Source organism: Sapajus apella, unplaced genomic scaffold, assembly GCF_009761245.1.
Source record: "Sapajus apella isolate SASKATOON/1434 unplaced genomic scaffold, GSC_monkey_1.0 scaffold21, whole genome shotgun sequence".
NCBI classification, from domain to species: Eukaryota; Metazoa; Chordata; class Mammalia; order Primates; family Cebidae; genus Sapajus; species Sapajus apella.
In genome coordinates, this window is record NW_022436961.1 from 3999995 (window position 1) to 4012750 (window position 12756).

Below are 12756 nucleotides of genomic sequence, written 5' to 3' on the forward strand. Positions count from 1 at the left end.
TAATAAATTCTGTCATCCTAATCCTTCACTGTGTCTACCTGCCTAATTTTTCCTGGTCGTGAGACAAGATCCTGGATTTTGCTGAGCTAAGGAGCAGAAAACCTTGCAGCAAAAGGATGATGAAAGATGAGCCTAGAAAGTTTACATGAAATGTGCTGTGTGTAGAATATATGAATTTTCCCTTAATTTAAGTTGATGACATGGTTTGATTTGAATTTTAGGAAGATAAATTTGTAGGACTTTAAGATATAAAGTCAGACAAGGAAGTCTTTAAAATACTGTTCAAGGACTAAACTTAGGCAATGACAGTGAATTTGGAAAGGAGAAGCCATGTATTCAAGATATATTTGGAAAATGCAGTTGAAATTATGTGATGATTAAATCTGGGGCTGGGGGCTTAAGGCAAGAAAATCACTAGCCGAATAGCTCCATTATGTGCCCACTCTGGGCCCATGGTTTAGCCAAGGGAGATGTACTCTGAATTTCAGTGACCCCCCCAACTTTAACTTACCCAAGAGACAGAAACTACTACATTAATTTTTGTGAATTTTCATTTGAACCCAGTTTCTCTTATTTGTTTACATACTATCTATGGTTGCTTTTACATTACAGCAGTAGAGTTTGTGCTTGCAACAGAAACCATACAGTAGGCAAGCTTAAAGCACTATTTGGCCCTTCAGAAAAAGTTCACTCATCTCTGATTTATCCCCATGATCTGGGGCTCCTAGCGAAGTGTATAACCTGCACAGCTGAATTTGTGGGTTAAGAAGAAGAGGAAGTGAGGATGATTTCCAAGTTTTGAATTAGGTGAGCAAATGAATGGTTGGAGGCATGAATTGAGACAGAAATCCAGGTTAAAGTCAAAGAGTGGGGATAAAGATAATGAATTCATTTTTAAACATATTGAGTTAAATTACCAGTGGAATCAAAAGATATGACTGTACTGAGAAGTCGGATACATATTTTAAAGTTCAGAAGAAAAGTCATATTAGAAATATACAATTCAGGCTGGGCATGGTGGCTCATGCCTGTAATCCCAGCACTTTGGAAGGCCAAGGAGGGTGGATCATGAGGAGTTTGTGACCAGCCTGACCAACACGGTGAAATCCCATCTCTACTAAAAATGCAAAATTAACCAGACGTGATAGTGCATGCTTGTAATCCCAGCTACTAGGGAGGCTGAGGTAGAAGAATCACTTGAACCCAGGAGGCAGAGGTTGCAGTGAGCCAAGATAGTGCCACTGCATTTCAGCCTGGGTAACAGGGCAAGACTCTGTCTCAAAAAAAAAAAAAAAAAACAAAAAAACAAGAAATACAAAATTTGAAAGCGTTAACTACTGTAAAAACCCTACCTTGTGGTTAAAACCACAAGAATGTATAAAGCTATTTGAGAGAATATGAAAAATGAAAGGAGAAGAAGCGTACATTAGCACAAGGGGGAATATTCCCACAGCAGGCAGAGGAACTGATTCCAGCAATACAGATCAAAAACACAGTGACAGACGTTTAATGAGCCTGAATAGAATGACCCTATAGAATTCAAGACAGTAGAGCATTTCACAGAAGTGGAGGATCATCCTGTCAAATGCATCATTCCGAAGTTAAAGTAAGATTGCCCTCTTAAAAAAAAAGCGAAAAAAAAAAAAAAAAAAGAATAATAATAGGAAGTTGCAAATAGTATTAGTTTATCTATGTACATTTAATAGGGATTTATGTCAGGGTCATAAATGCAGGGTTCAAATGTTAGTGTGCTGAGGAAGTAGAAAAATAGAGAAAATGTATATTATTTTTGAAGAAAAGCCATAAGGCAGTAAGGAATTTACATTTGAGAGAGATCTTTTAAGAATGAGAAACCTGAGGCCAGGCACAGTGGCTCACACCTGTAATCCCAACACTTTGGGAGGCCGAGCTGGGTGGATCATGAGGTCAGGAGTTCAAGACCAGCCTGGCCAGGAAGGTGAAACCGCCATCTCTACTAAAAATACAAAAATCAACTGGGCTTGGTGGCAGTCACCTATAATCCCAGCTACTCGGGAGGCTGAAGCAGGAGAATTGCTTGAACCTGGGAAGCAGAGGTTGCAGTGAGCCGAGATCACACCACTGCACTCCAGCCTGGGTGACAGGGTGAGACTCTGTCTCAAAAAAAAAAAAAAAAAAAAAGAGAGAAATCTAAACAGTTTATACTTGGCTATTGCAAGAGGAAAAGCCTGAAGACAAAGGAGAGAGGAGAGTAATTGAATGCAGAAGGAGCAAATGGCAAAGGACGGGAAGAAGGGAAGGAGGAGAGAGAGAGCTAGAATGGAATGTCTGTCCTTGCAGCAGTAGAAGGAGAAGATCTGGAGTTTAAAGGAGTTCACTTTTTATGGACTCAATTTATCAGCAGATGGGAGTGAAGATCAAGTTGGGTGATTGAGATAGGGGTAGATGTGAAGCTAATTACAGAGGGGAAAAGATCAGGGAGCTCAACCTAAACATACAAATGACATGGAAAGCCCATGAGAACCCAGGGAAGTCTGAAAACTGTAAATATGGAGAAGTATAGACCTACAAATTACTCATGATCACCTGGAAGTCTTCGGTCCCTGAGGATCTGAGACAAACCTGGGTTTAAACTCCTAATTAATTCATAACTGGGTATGTCCAACAGCCTATTCACGATCTCTGACTTATTTATTGATTTTATTTTTTTAAGACAGAGTCTCACTCTAGGCTGGAGTGCAGTGGCCTGATCTTGGCTCACTACAGCTTCCGCCTCCTAGGTTCAAACAATTCTCCTGCTTCAGCCTCCCGAGTAGCTGGGATTATAGGCATGTGCCACCAGCCCAGCTAATTTTTGTATTTTTAGTAGAGATGGGTTTTTACCATGTTGGCTAGGCTTGTCTTGAACTCCTGACCTCAGGTGATCCCCCTGCCTCAGCCTCCCAAAGTGCTGGGAGTATAGGTGTGAACTACCATGTCTAGCCTGATTTCTTCAAGGGATTGTTTGAACCTGGGAGGCAGAGGTTGCAGTGAACTGAGATCATGACACTGCACTCCAGCCTGGGCAACAGAGCAAGACCCTGTCTCCCCAAAAAATTAGCTGGGCATGGTAGCAGGCACCTGTAATCCCAGCTTGGCAGGCTGAGGCAGGAGAATCACCTGAACCTGGGAGGTAGAGGTTGTAATCAGCTGAGATCAAGCCACTGCACTCCAGCCTGGGCAAGAAAGGAAGACTGTCTCAAAAAATAAAATAAAATAAAATATCTGCTTTCTTTTCTTCAACTAGCTGCGAAAAAATGAAAAAATAAAATAAACCAGGTAAATATCAACAGGAAGCTTGGGTCACAATATTAACATCAGAAAAATTAGAATTTAAACTCAAAAAGATTAGAATTTGAAGTGGATGATTTTAAATGAAATAAAAGGTTTAAGTTTTAATGGAAAGAAGCCGGTCTGACATTGCATCACAGTACAGTGAAGGAGAAAGAGCTATTACACGCACTGGTGAGCATCACAGGAACCCTGTAGGAAGAGCTTTTAAGAACAGACTGTCAAGTTTTTATTTTCATTTTACATTTTTTAGAGAATGGATTCACTCTGACACCAACACTGGAGTGTAGTGGTACAAATATAGCTTATTGCGGCCTCAAGCTCCTGGGCTCGAGCAGTCCTCCCAGCTCAGCCTCCCAAGTAGCTGGGAACACAGGCATGCAGCATCATGCACAGCTAATTCTTTTTTATTTTTGTAGTGATTGGGTCTCCAAATGTTGCCCAGGCTGGTCTCAAACTCCTGACCTCATGTAATCCTCCTGTCTCAGCCTCCCAAATTGCTGGGATTATAGGTGTAAACTACCACATCTAGCCTGATTTTCATTTTTAAGCATCGCTTGACTGCTATGCACAGAAAGTGTTACAGCTGGACAATAATGGAAATGAAACAAGGAAAGGAGGCAATAGTCCAAGGGATACATGATGGTGGATTGAACTGGGGTAAAAATGGAGAAAATTGGTCACCTTGGAAATATATTTCAGAGGTCGTGCTGAATTCATTTATTGTCAAATGGATCATTTGCAAATGATGAAGACTATTGTGAGAATTATTTATTTATTTATTTTATTGATTAATTGATTTTTTTTTTTTTTCAGACAGAGTCTCACTCTGTTGCCCAGGCTAGAGTGCACTGGTGTGATTTTATCTCACTGCAACCTCCGCCACCAGGGTTCAAGCAATTCTCCTGCCTTAGCCTCCTGAGTAGCTGGGACTACAGGAATCATACCTGGCTGATTTTTGTCTTTTTAGTAGAGACAGAGTGTCACCATTTGGCCAGGCTGGTCTCGAACTCCTGACCTCAAGTGATCTGCCCACCTCAGCCTCCCAAAGTGTTGGGATTAGAGGTGTGAGCTACCACACCTGGCCAAGACTACTGTGAAGCTTAGATTTAAAAAGTATAGTCAGAGTTAACACAGGGCCTACTACAAAGTGAACATTTTCTATATAGTTATTATTAATACTATATTTTATAAACAAACCTCAACAAGAAATAAGAAAAGCTCAATTCTGCTTTTATTATTTATTTATTTATTTGTTTTGAGAGTCTCTCTCTCTCTGCTGCCCAGGCTGGAGTCCAGCGGCTTGATCTCAGCTCACTGTAACCTTTGCCTCCTGGGTTCAAGCAATTCTCCTGCCTCAGCCTCCCGAGTAGCTGGGATCACAGGCGTGTGTCACCACGCCCGGCTAATTTTTAAAATATTTTTAGTAGTGACGGACTTCCACCATGTTGGTCAGGCTGGTCTCAAACTCCTGACCACGTGATCCACCCTCCTCAGCCTCTCAAAATGCTGGCATTACAGACATGAACCACTGAGCCAGGCGGAAAAATTCAACTCAATGAAATGTAAGAGGCGGCTATGAATAAATTTTGCTAATACATTTGAAAATTTCAATTAAGTTTCCCTTTGGGAAATTGCAGAAAATCAAATTTTCATTTAGAAACAGAAAACCTAACTAGAACAATAAGCATAGAGGGATTAGAAAATGCAGTTCCAAACATACAGCCTAAAATGTCTCTAGTCTGAAGAGTCATGATCAACAGACAGATGATCTGTTTCAGAAGACAGAAAAGCATGAGAAGGCATCTAAATGGTCGAGCTGGTGGCTCATGTCTGTAATCCCAGCACTTTGGGAGGCCCAGGCGGGCAGATCACTTCAGCTCAGGAGTTCAAGCCAACAGGGGGAAACCCATCTGGCGGGCACCTGTAATCCCAGCTACTTGGGAGGCTGAGGCAGGAGGCAGAGGTTGCAGTGAGCTGAGATCACACCATCATACTACAGCTTGGGCAACAGGAGCAAAACTCCATCTCAAAAAAAAAAAAGAATCACGGAAGACTTAAATGCCAGGAGATGAGGACTAGAATGTAATGTCTAGGAGTGGAGAGTTTCACACTGTTCTTTTTATCACATCTGTATCCTAAGCAACTTCCTAAATGCCCTTAGGCATAGAGACCAGTGAATAAGTTTTCGCTAAATGGAAACAATAAAATGCCCAGAAAAATTCTGAAAGAATAGAAAAGTCAGAAATGGTTGTTGAGTTGAAACTAAAGAAACAGAACAAATAATATTAGGTTGGGATGGCAATCAACCTCAAAATTAGCTAGCGATTACAATTATTTTTTAAACATGAGACAGGGTTTTGCTCTGTTGTCCAGGATAGAGTGCAGTGGTGCAATCATAACTCACTGCAGCCTTGACCTCCTGGGCTCAGGAGATCCTCCCACTTGAGCCTCCCATGGAGTTGAGGCTATTAGTTGCTATGCCTAATTTATTTTTTGTAGTGAAGCAGTCTCACTTTGTTTCCCAGGCTGGTCTTGAACACCTGGGCTCAAGTGATCCTTCCGCCTTGGCCTCCTAAAGTGCTGGGATTACAGGTGCAAACTACCACTCGCAGCCTCTTAAATACTCTCAAACACCAAAGGTATTTTGATTCTATGTTGGGGCTATGAATTATCAGCTTCATACCTTTCTAAATTTTCCAATTTTTAATTAATATATCTTTACTAATTTAATAAAAATGCTCACATTTAAAATATTTTTCCATGAAAATACTGTGGCTAATGATGAGCCACCATGCTTTAGTAGTGCCCCAATTTCTAAAGAGTAATAATAAAAATAGGCCAGGCGCGGTGGCTCACGCCTGTAATTCCAGCACTTTGGGTGGCTGAGGTGGGTGCATCACTTGAGGTCAGGAGTTCAAGACCAGCCTGGCCGACATGGTGAACCATGTCTACTAAAATTACAAAAATTATCTGGGTGTGGTGGTGGGTGCCTGTAATCCCAGCTACTCAGGAGGCTGAAGCAGGAGAATCGCTTGAATCCGGGAGGTGGAGGTTGGACTGAGCAGAGATGGTGGCACTGCACTCCAGTCTGGACAAAAAAAGAGGCTCTGTCTCAAAAATAATAATAATAATAATAATAATATAATCAGTAAAAATAAATATAATGTAGAAATTTAAACACTAGACTTTCAATTTATGGGACTCATTAACTGGAGATGATATACAAGTGAAAGATTTCTATCAGTAATAGAGCCAGGATATATTATTAAAAGTTGATTAATCTTTATAATAATCATATTTCAAGTACTGAGGTCAGTTATGCTAGAGATTCTGAATGAACTATTCTAGGTAGAGCTCCAATATCAGTATTTTTAAAAACTCCCCAAGTACTTTTGCCATGTAGCCAGGAACAACAACTCAAAATTGCCTTGCATGTAACATTCTTTGAGGAAACTATTCAAACACCAGATGCATCATGTCATTTATGGGATGCGTTAAATCTAAACTCCAGGTCAGGCACTGTGGCTCACACCTGTAATCCCAACACGTTGGAAGGCCAAGGTGGGAGGATCAAGAGGTCAGGAGTTCAAGACTAGCCTGGCCAACATGGTGAAACCCATCTCTACTAAAAATACAAAAATCAGAGAGGCGTGGTGGCACACCCCTGTAATCCCAGCTCCTCAGGAGGATGAGGCAGGAGAATCGCTTGAACCTGGGAGGGGAAGTTGCAGTGAGCAGAGATCACGCCACTGTACTCCAGCCTGGGCAAAAGAGCAGGACTCGGTAAAAAAAAAAAAAATCTGAACTTCAGAGCCTCACATCCAAGGTCTCAGTTATCCTCATTCTTGTCTCCTATTCTAACCTTCTTGATGCCAAGCTAATTTCTTTGTCTTCTCCATGTCTAAAGAGACATTACCCCTTCCTCCAGAAACACACATCCATTCCCCCTCTACACACGTAGGGCTCATGAAACATTTATGGGTATGAGTTGGCGAGGTACATATTTCCCACAATAAATATTGGAGCTTGGAAAGGTCTGAACATTGATAGAAACAATGGGATAGAAGATTTGAAACCAAGTCAGACTCCTCCAAAACCAGAATAGTTTTTAGTCACTGTCTTGACCATGTTTTCTTCAGACACATTCAAGCAACTATCTGTAATGAAAAACCTATTAAAATGGCATCTGAAAGAGATACCGAAGGAACTTCTCTGGGGTCACTGGACATGAAGGAGCAGTCTCCCAATGCTGACGCTTGCCTTTCAACTAAAGCAAAGTAAGGTCTGGTGCCCCTTGAGCAGGGCAGCTGATTGTGATTCTCCATCTGCCCTTGCAACACTTCTCCCTGGTCGTTTTAGTGGCTGGGTCTCTCCTTATCTATGAAGCAACCTGGGGCAGATTTTGATGAAAATGTCCTTCCTCTACATCTTCCCAGAAAGGGAGATGTTGAAAATAATCACTGTAGTGAAAGAAAATTAAAACTGAAACAAGGAAGTACACTTTGAGAACTCTGGGGAAAATGATCATAACAAAGTAAAACCAGTTTCCCAAGGGACTGTTTTGCATTCAAGCTCAGGAATGGAAATTCCACCAACGAAATCATAGCATATCAGGCAGGGAGTGTCACAAGAACTTGATGCTGTTACTGTTTCTCATCTGCTTCCATAGTTATAAAAGAGGAAAGAGCAAAGAGGGGAACTCTACAACTGTGGGTCTACTTCACGTTTAGCTAATTTGTAGTATTAATTTCCTCAGCTCAGTGTACATATTTAATCCCAATAAGAGCAATTTGGTCTTTTCTTCCTTTGGAACTAGGCAGGATATTCCTGAATTGGGTTAGACAGGAACCAGGCAGGATGTTCCTGAATTGAGTTAGTGCTTGTTAAAAACTGAGGGGAGTTTTTAACAAGCAGTGGCTCAAGGTCAGAGACTGGCTTCTGGTCCCTACACTAGATTTATGAAAGTGCTTTCACATTCATTCTCCATAGCAATCTAGTGGAGGTGGCACCGGATATCCATCCAGTGAATGTGAAAATTGAGGGTCAGGGGATGCTTGTGGTTCACTCAAAGTCACAGGAGCTACTAAGTGCAACTTAGGGTGACTGACTCATCAGAATTGTCCCAGCACTTTCCTGATTTAGCACTGAGAGTCCTGCATGTCAGGAGAACAAATTGGGACACTGAGTCATCTGGTGGCAGTGTCAGAGGCAACAGTCTGGTCCTCGGGACCACTCGGCTGTGCATAGTAATATAGGAGTTACTAAGAAATTGTTTTTGGAACTGTGCGGTGGCTCATGACTGTAATCCCAGCACTTTGGGAGGTAGAGGTGGGTGGATCACGGGATCAGGAGATAGAGACTATTCTGACTAACACAGTGAAACCCATCTCTAGTAAAAATACAAAAAAAAAATTAGCCAGGCATGGTGGCATGTGCCTGTAGTCCTAGTTAGTTGGAAGGCTGAGGGAGGAGAATCGCTTGGACCTGGGAGGCGGAGGTTGCAGTGAGTCGAGATTGTATCACTGCACTCTAGTCTGGGCGACAGAGCGAGTCTCTTTCTAAAAAAAATAAAAATAAAAAAGAAAGAAAGAATGAATGAATGAAAGAAATTATTTTTAGGCAGCTAGAAAGGGTAAAGGAGGTCTCAGTGGAATTTTCCTTTAATGAAAAGCAGCAGAAAACCATTTCTTCTCTAAAAGCAGCCTGATGGATATGCAAACTAGGAGCTTTCCTATGTAAACTCCAGCAGCTGTACCTGGAGCCAGGTACACTGAATATAGCCATTGCTTTTCTTTCTTTCTTCCCTTTTTTTTTTTCTTCCTTTTTTGAGACAAAGTCTCAAAGTCTCACTCCATCCCCCAGTCAGGAGTGCAGCGGCGAGATCTTGGCTCACTGCAACCTCCACTTCCTGGGTTCAAGCGATTCTCCTGCCTCAGCCTCCCAAGTAGCTGGGATTACAGGTGCACACCACCATGCCTAGATAATTTTTGTATTTTTAGTCGAGAGGGGGTTTCACCATGTTGGTCAGGCTGGTCTCGAACTCCTGACCTCGCGATCTGCCCACCTCGGCCTCCCACAGTGCTGGGATTACAAGCGTGATTACTGCACCCGGACCTCGGTCTTGTTTCCTTGTCACCAGATGTGTAGATGTCATGGCCCCCTTCAGGTAAAACCACGTGTACCGGCATCATGGCGGCTGCCAGGTGGAGGCTGCATTTGCATAATAAAAGATGAGGGTGTGAGGGCCAGTCTTCGCAGGCTATGTAAACGACACAGCTGGTCAAACCAATCCCCTGGGCCATGTGTAAATCAATCACCGCCTCTTCAAGCCTCAGTACAAAATCCATTGTTTTCTACCTCAAACCAGAGACCCTCTCTTGGGCAACCCGTTCTCTCAGCGTAAGGAAATCTTTTCTCTCTCTCTTCTTTGTCTATTAAACTTTCAGCTCCTAAACCCTCTCCTCGTGTGTGTCCGTGTCGTGAATTCTTTCTCAGGGGAGACAGAGAACCAGGATATATACCCCAGAAAATGGAGCCTGGTTTTTTTTTTTTTTTTTTTTTTTTGAGACGGAGTCTGTCCAGCCCAGGCTGGAGTGCAGTGGCACGACCTCTGCTCACTGCAACATCTGACTCCTTGGTTCAAGAATTCTCCTGCCTCTGCCTCCCGAACAGCTGCGACTACAGGCATGCGCCACCAAGCCTGGCCAATTTTTGTATTTTTAGTAGAGACAGGGATTTCACCATCTTGGCCAACCTGGTCTCGAACTCCTGACCCTCAAGTGATCCACCCGCCTCTGCCTCCCAAACTGCTGGGATTACAGGCATGAGCCACGGCGTCCAGCCTGGATCCCAAGATTTTTAACTGAGTGGCCTTGGCCCACATTTAGGATATAATAATAATACTCATAATAAAAAGTCAAGAGCTACAAGCAGGACTAGTTCTTCTTTTGACACTCATGACTTTGAGCAAGTCATTTCCTTTGGATTTTAGCTAGCTCAGATGTTCAAAGACAGGCTGGCACCTGATGGTCTGTAAATGCTTTGATAGTTTTAATGTTCTAGGATTGGACCACACCAGATGAGAAAAACAGTGTTGGTAAGGGCTAAATGATGAAACAATTGCATTACAGGTTAAGCCCTAAATAGATGTAAGAAAGAGATATTGTTTGTTATCAAGGTTTCCTTCCTCTTTCCAGAAATTTCTGCTTGGACTTAATTCTTCTTACCAGCCCTGAAAACACCCAAGTTTCCTCATGTTCTCTCTTTTTCTCCCACTGGCCAGTCAAGATAAACTAATTTACCTCGAAATGTCAGTGGTAGTGATCCAGAACAGTTTATAAGTAAGCCCTCCTGGAGGGACCTGCATTACACACATGCAGTCATGCAAAGCAGAAAATCTGTAACAGAAATTCCAGGTATTCTGTTGAAGGAGCTTGAGTCTTGCTGTGACCTTAGCTCATGTACCTTGGAAGTGCCATGTTCCAGTTGCTGAGGTTCTATTTGTTCTTATAAATTCTCTCTGCTTAGTTCGTTCTTTTTCTTGATAACTACAGATTCGCTTATAATATCTCTGGCCTAACTGACAATCTACTCAAAAGAAATGGAAACAAAAAATATTCCATATGACCTGTTCTCTGTGGTATCTGTTACTTAACTTTTGATGGTGATGATAATCTATGTGTCTTGTAGCATGTTTTCTCAGGTTATATGGCATGTATCTTAATATTCACATACATTTAAAAAAAAATAAACCAACCAGCATCTCAAGAAACATATTCTAACCTGCTCCAAGGCTCTATCCTTACCAGAGAATCTGGAAGAAGAAAGCCATACTCTTCAGATATGTGATATCTTTCCAAAGACAATGGCAGTGCTGTCTTCACATTTGGTCTTTGCAGCTCCATTATTTTGTTTGAAGTATCTGCACGGAAGGTGTCACTGAAGAATTAACTGCTCATAATATATTAAACACCCAGGTTGCATCCTTCGGTTGCAGTTAGTTGAGCAGTGTCTCAGCCACAGGGGAGAACTTTGCTCTGAGGTTGAATTCCAGATTGTCATGGACTCTCCTGAGACAGGGCTGAGTAAATGATTTTTAACATGCCGATTAAACAAACAGACAAACCAAACAAACTCAAAAAAAAAATTTCTCCTTTTCTCTCACGCACCAATATGAGAAAAGTGGTTTTAACCCCAGAGACATTTGTTCCACTTTGGAAAAGGAGAATTGTGCTAAACCTGTGGTCGTGACTTATCAAACCTGTACCCTAACAGGAGCCTGCTCCATCACGAACTTTCACAAATGGGTCAGAGTTACTCGAAGTGGAGTAGTCTATCAAAATTAGAAGTTACATGCCGGCAATTATTTCAGTGATCTGTGGTGAGCAGGGAGGGGAGGAAGGGCTTGTTAGAAGCTCAGAGAGTGTTGTATACAGTTTGAGCAACATAGTCTAAGATTATGATCGATTTAAGAAATAGCATAGTAACTTTTTGAAATATTTGATCACATTAAAGAAAAATATATGTTTTCTAAGTTCAGCAAATGAGATAATAAATACTAACAAACTTGAAAATAGCATGAGCAAATTATTTAATTCAACACCCTACCTTTTTTTGAGACGCACTTTCACTCTTGTTGCTCAGGCTGGAGTGCAGTGGCATGATCTTGGCTCACTGCAACCTCTGTTTTCCAGGTTCAAGGGATTCTCCTGCCTCAGTCTTCCAAATAGTTGAAATTACAGGCACCTGCCACCACACCCAGCTAATTTTTTTGTATTTTAGTAAAGGCGGGGTTTCACCATGTTGGCCAGACTGGTCTCAAACTCCTGACCTCAGGTTATCCACCCTTGGCCTCCCAAAGTGCTGGGATTTACAGGCATGAGCCACCATGTCGGACCTCAATCCTCTACTTCTACCAAACAACTTTTAAGACCCTACCACTAAGATAAGTGATTTCACTTATGAAGTGGGCACTACTGTAACTGCTTGATGAATTCACCTTGCCCACTACCTAGACTGAGCCAATTTATCAAGACAGGGGATTTACAATAGAGAAAGAGCAATTCACGCAGAGCAGGTTGTGCTGGAAACTGGAGTTTTATTATGACTCATCAGCGTCCATAAACATTCATTCAGGGAGCAGATTTATTATTTTTTATATTTTTTATTTTTTGAGATGGAGCTCCATGGCCTAGGCTGGAGTGCCTTGGCACAATCTCGGCTCACTGCAACCTCCACCTCCTGGCTTCAAGCAATTCTCTTGCCTCAGACTCTTGAGTAGCTGTGATTACAGGTGTGTGCCACCACACTTGGCTATTTTTTTTTTTTTTTTTTTTTTTTAGTAGAGAAGGGGTTTCACCATATTGGCCAGGGGGTTTTGAACTCCTGACCTTATAATCCACCTGCCTTGGCCTCCCCAAATGCTAGAATTACTGGCCTGACCCA

General features: G+C 42.0%; 1 protein-coding gene across 2 annotated transcripts in view; it reads right to left on the reverse strand.

Moving 5' to 3' along the window:
• The window catches only part of IDO2 (indoleamine 2,3-dioxygenase 2), a 62375-nt gene extending 50999 nt beyond the window's left edge, over positions 1-11376 (reverse strand). For both annotated transcript variants that reach the window (XM_032288127.1, XM_032288126.1), the window contains exon 1: positions 11118-11376. In XM_032288127.1, coding sequence (XP_032144018.1) covers positions 11118-11216 — 99 coding nt within the window. In that variant the 5' untranslated portion in view covers positions 11217-11376. The remainder of the gene's footprint in view (positions 1-11117) is intronic.
• Between the last annotated feature and the right edge of the window lie 1380 nt (positions 11377-12756).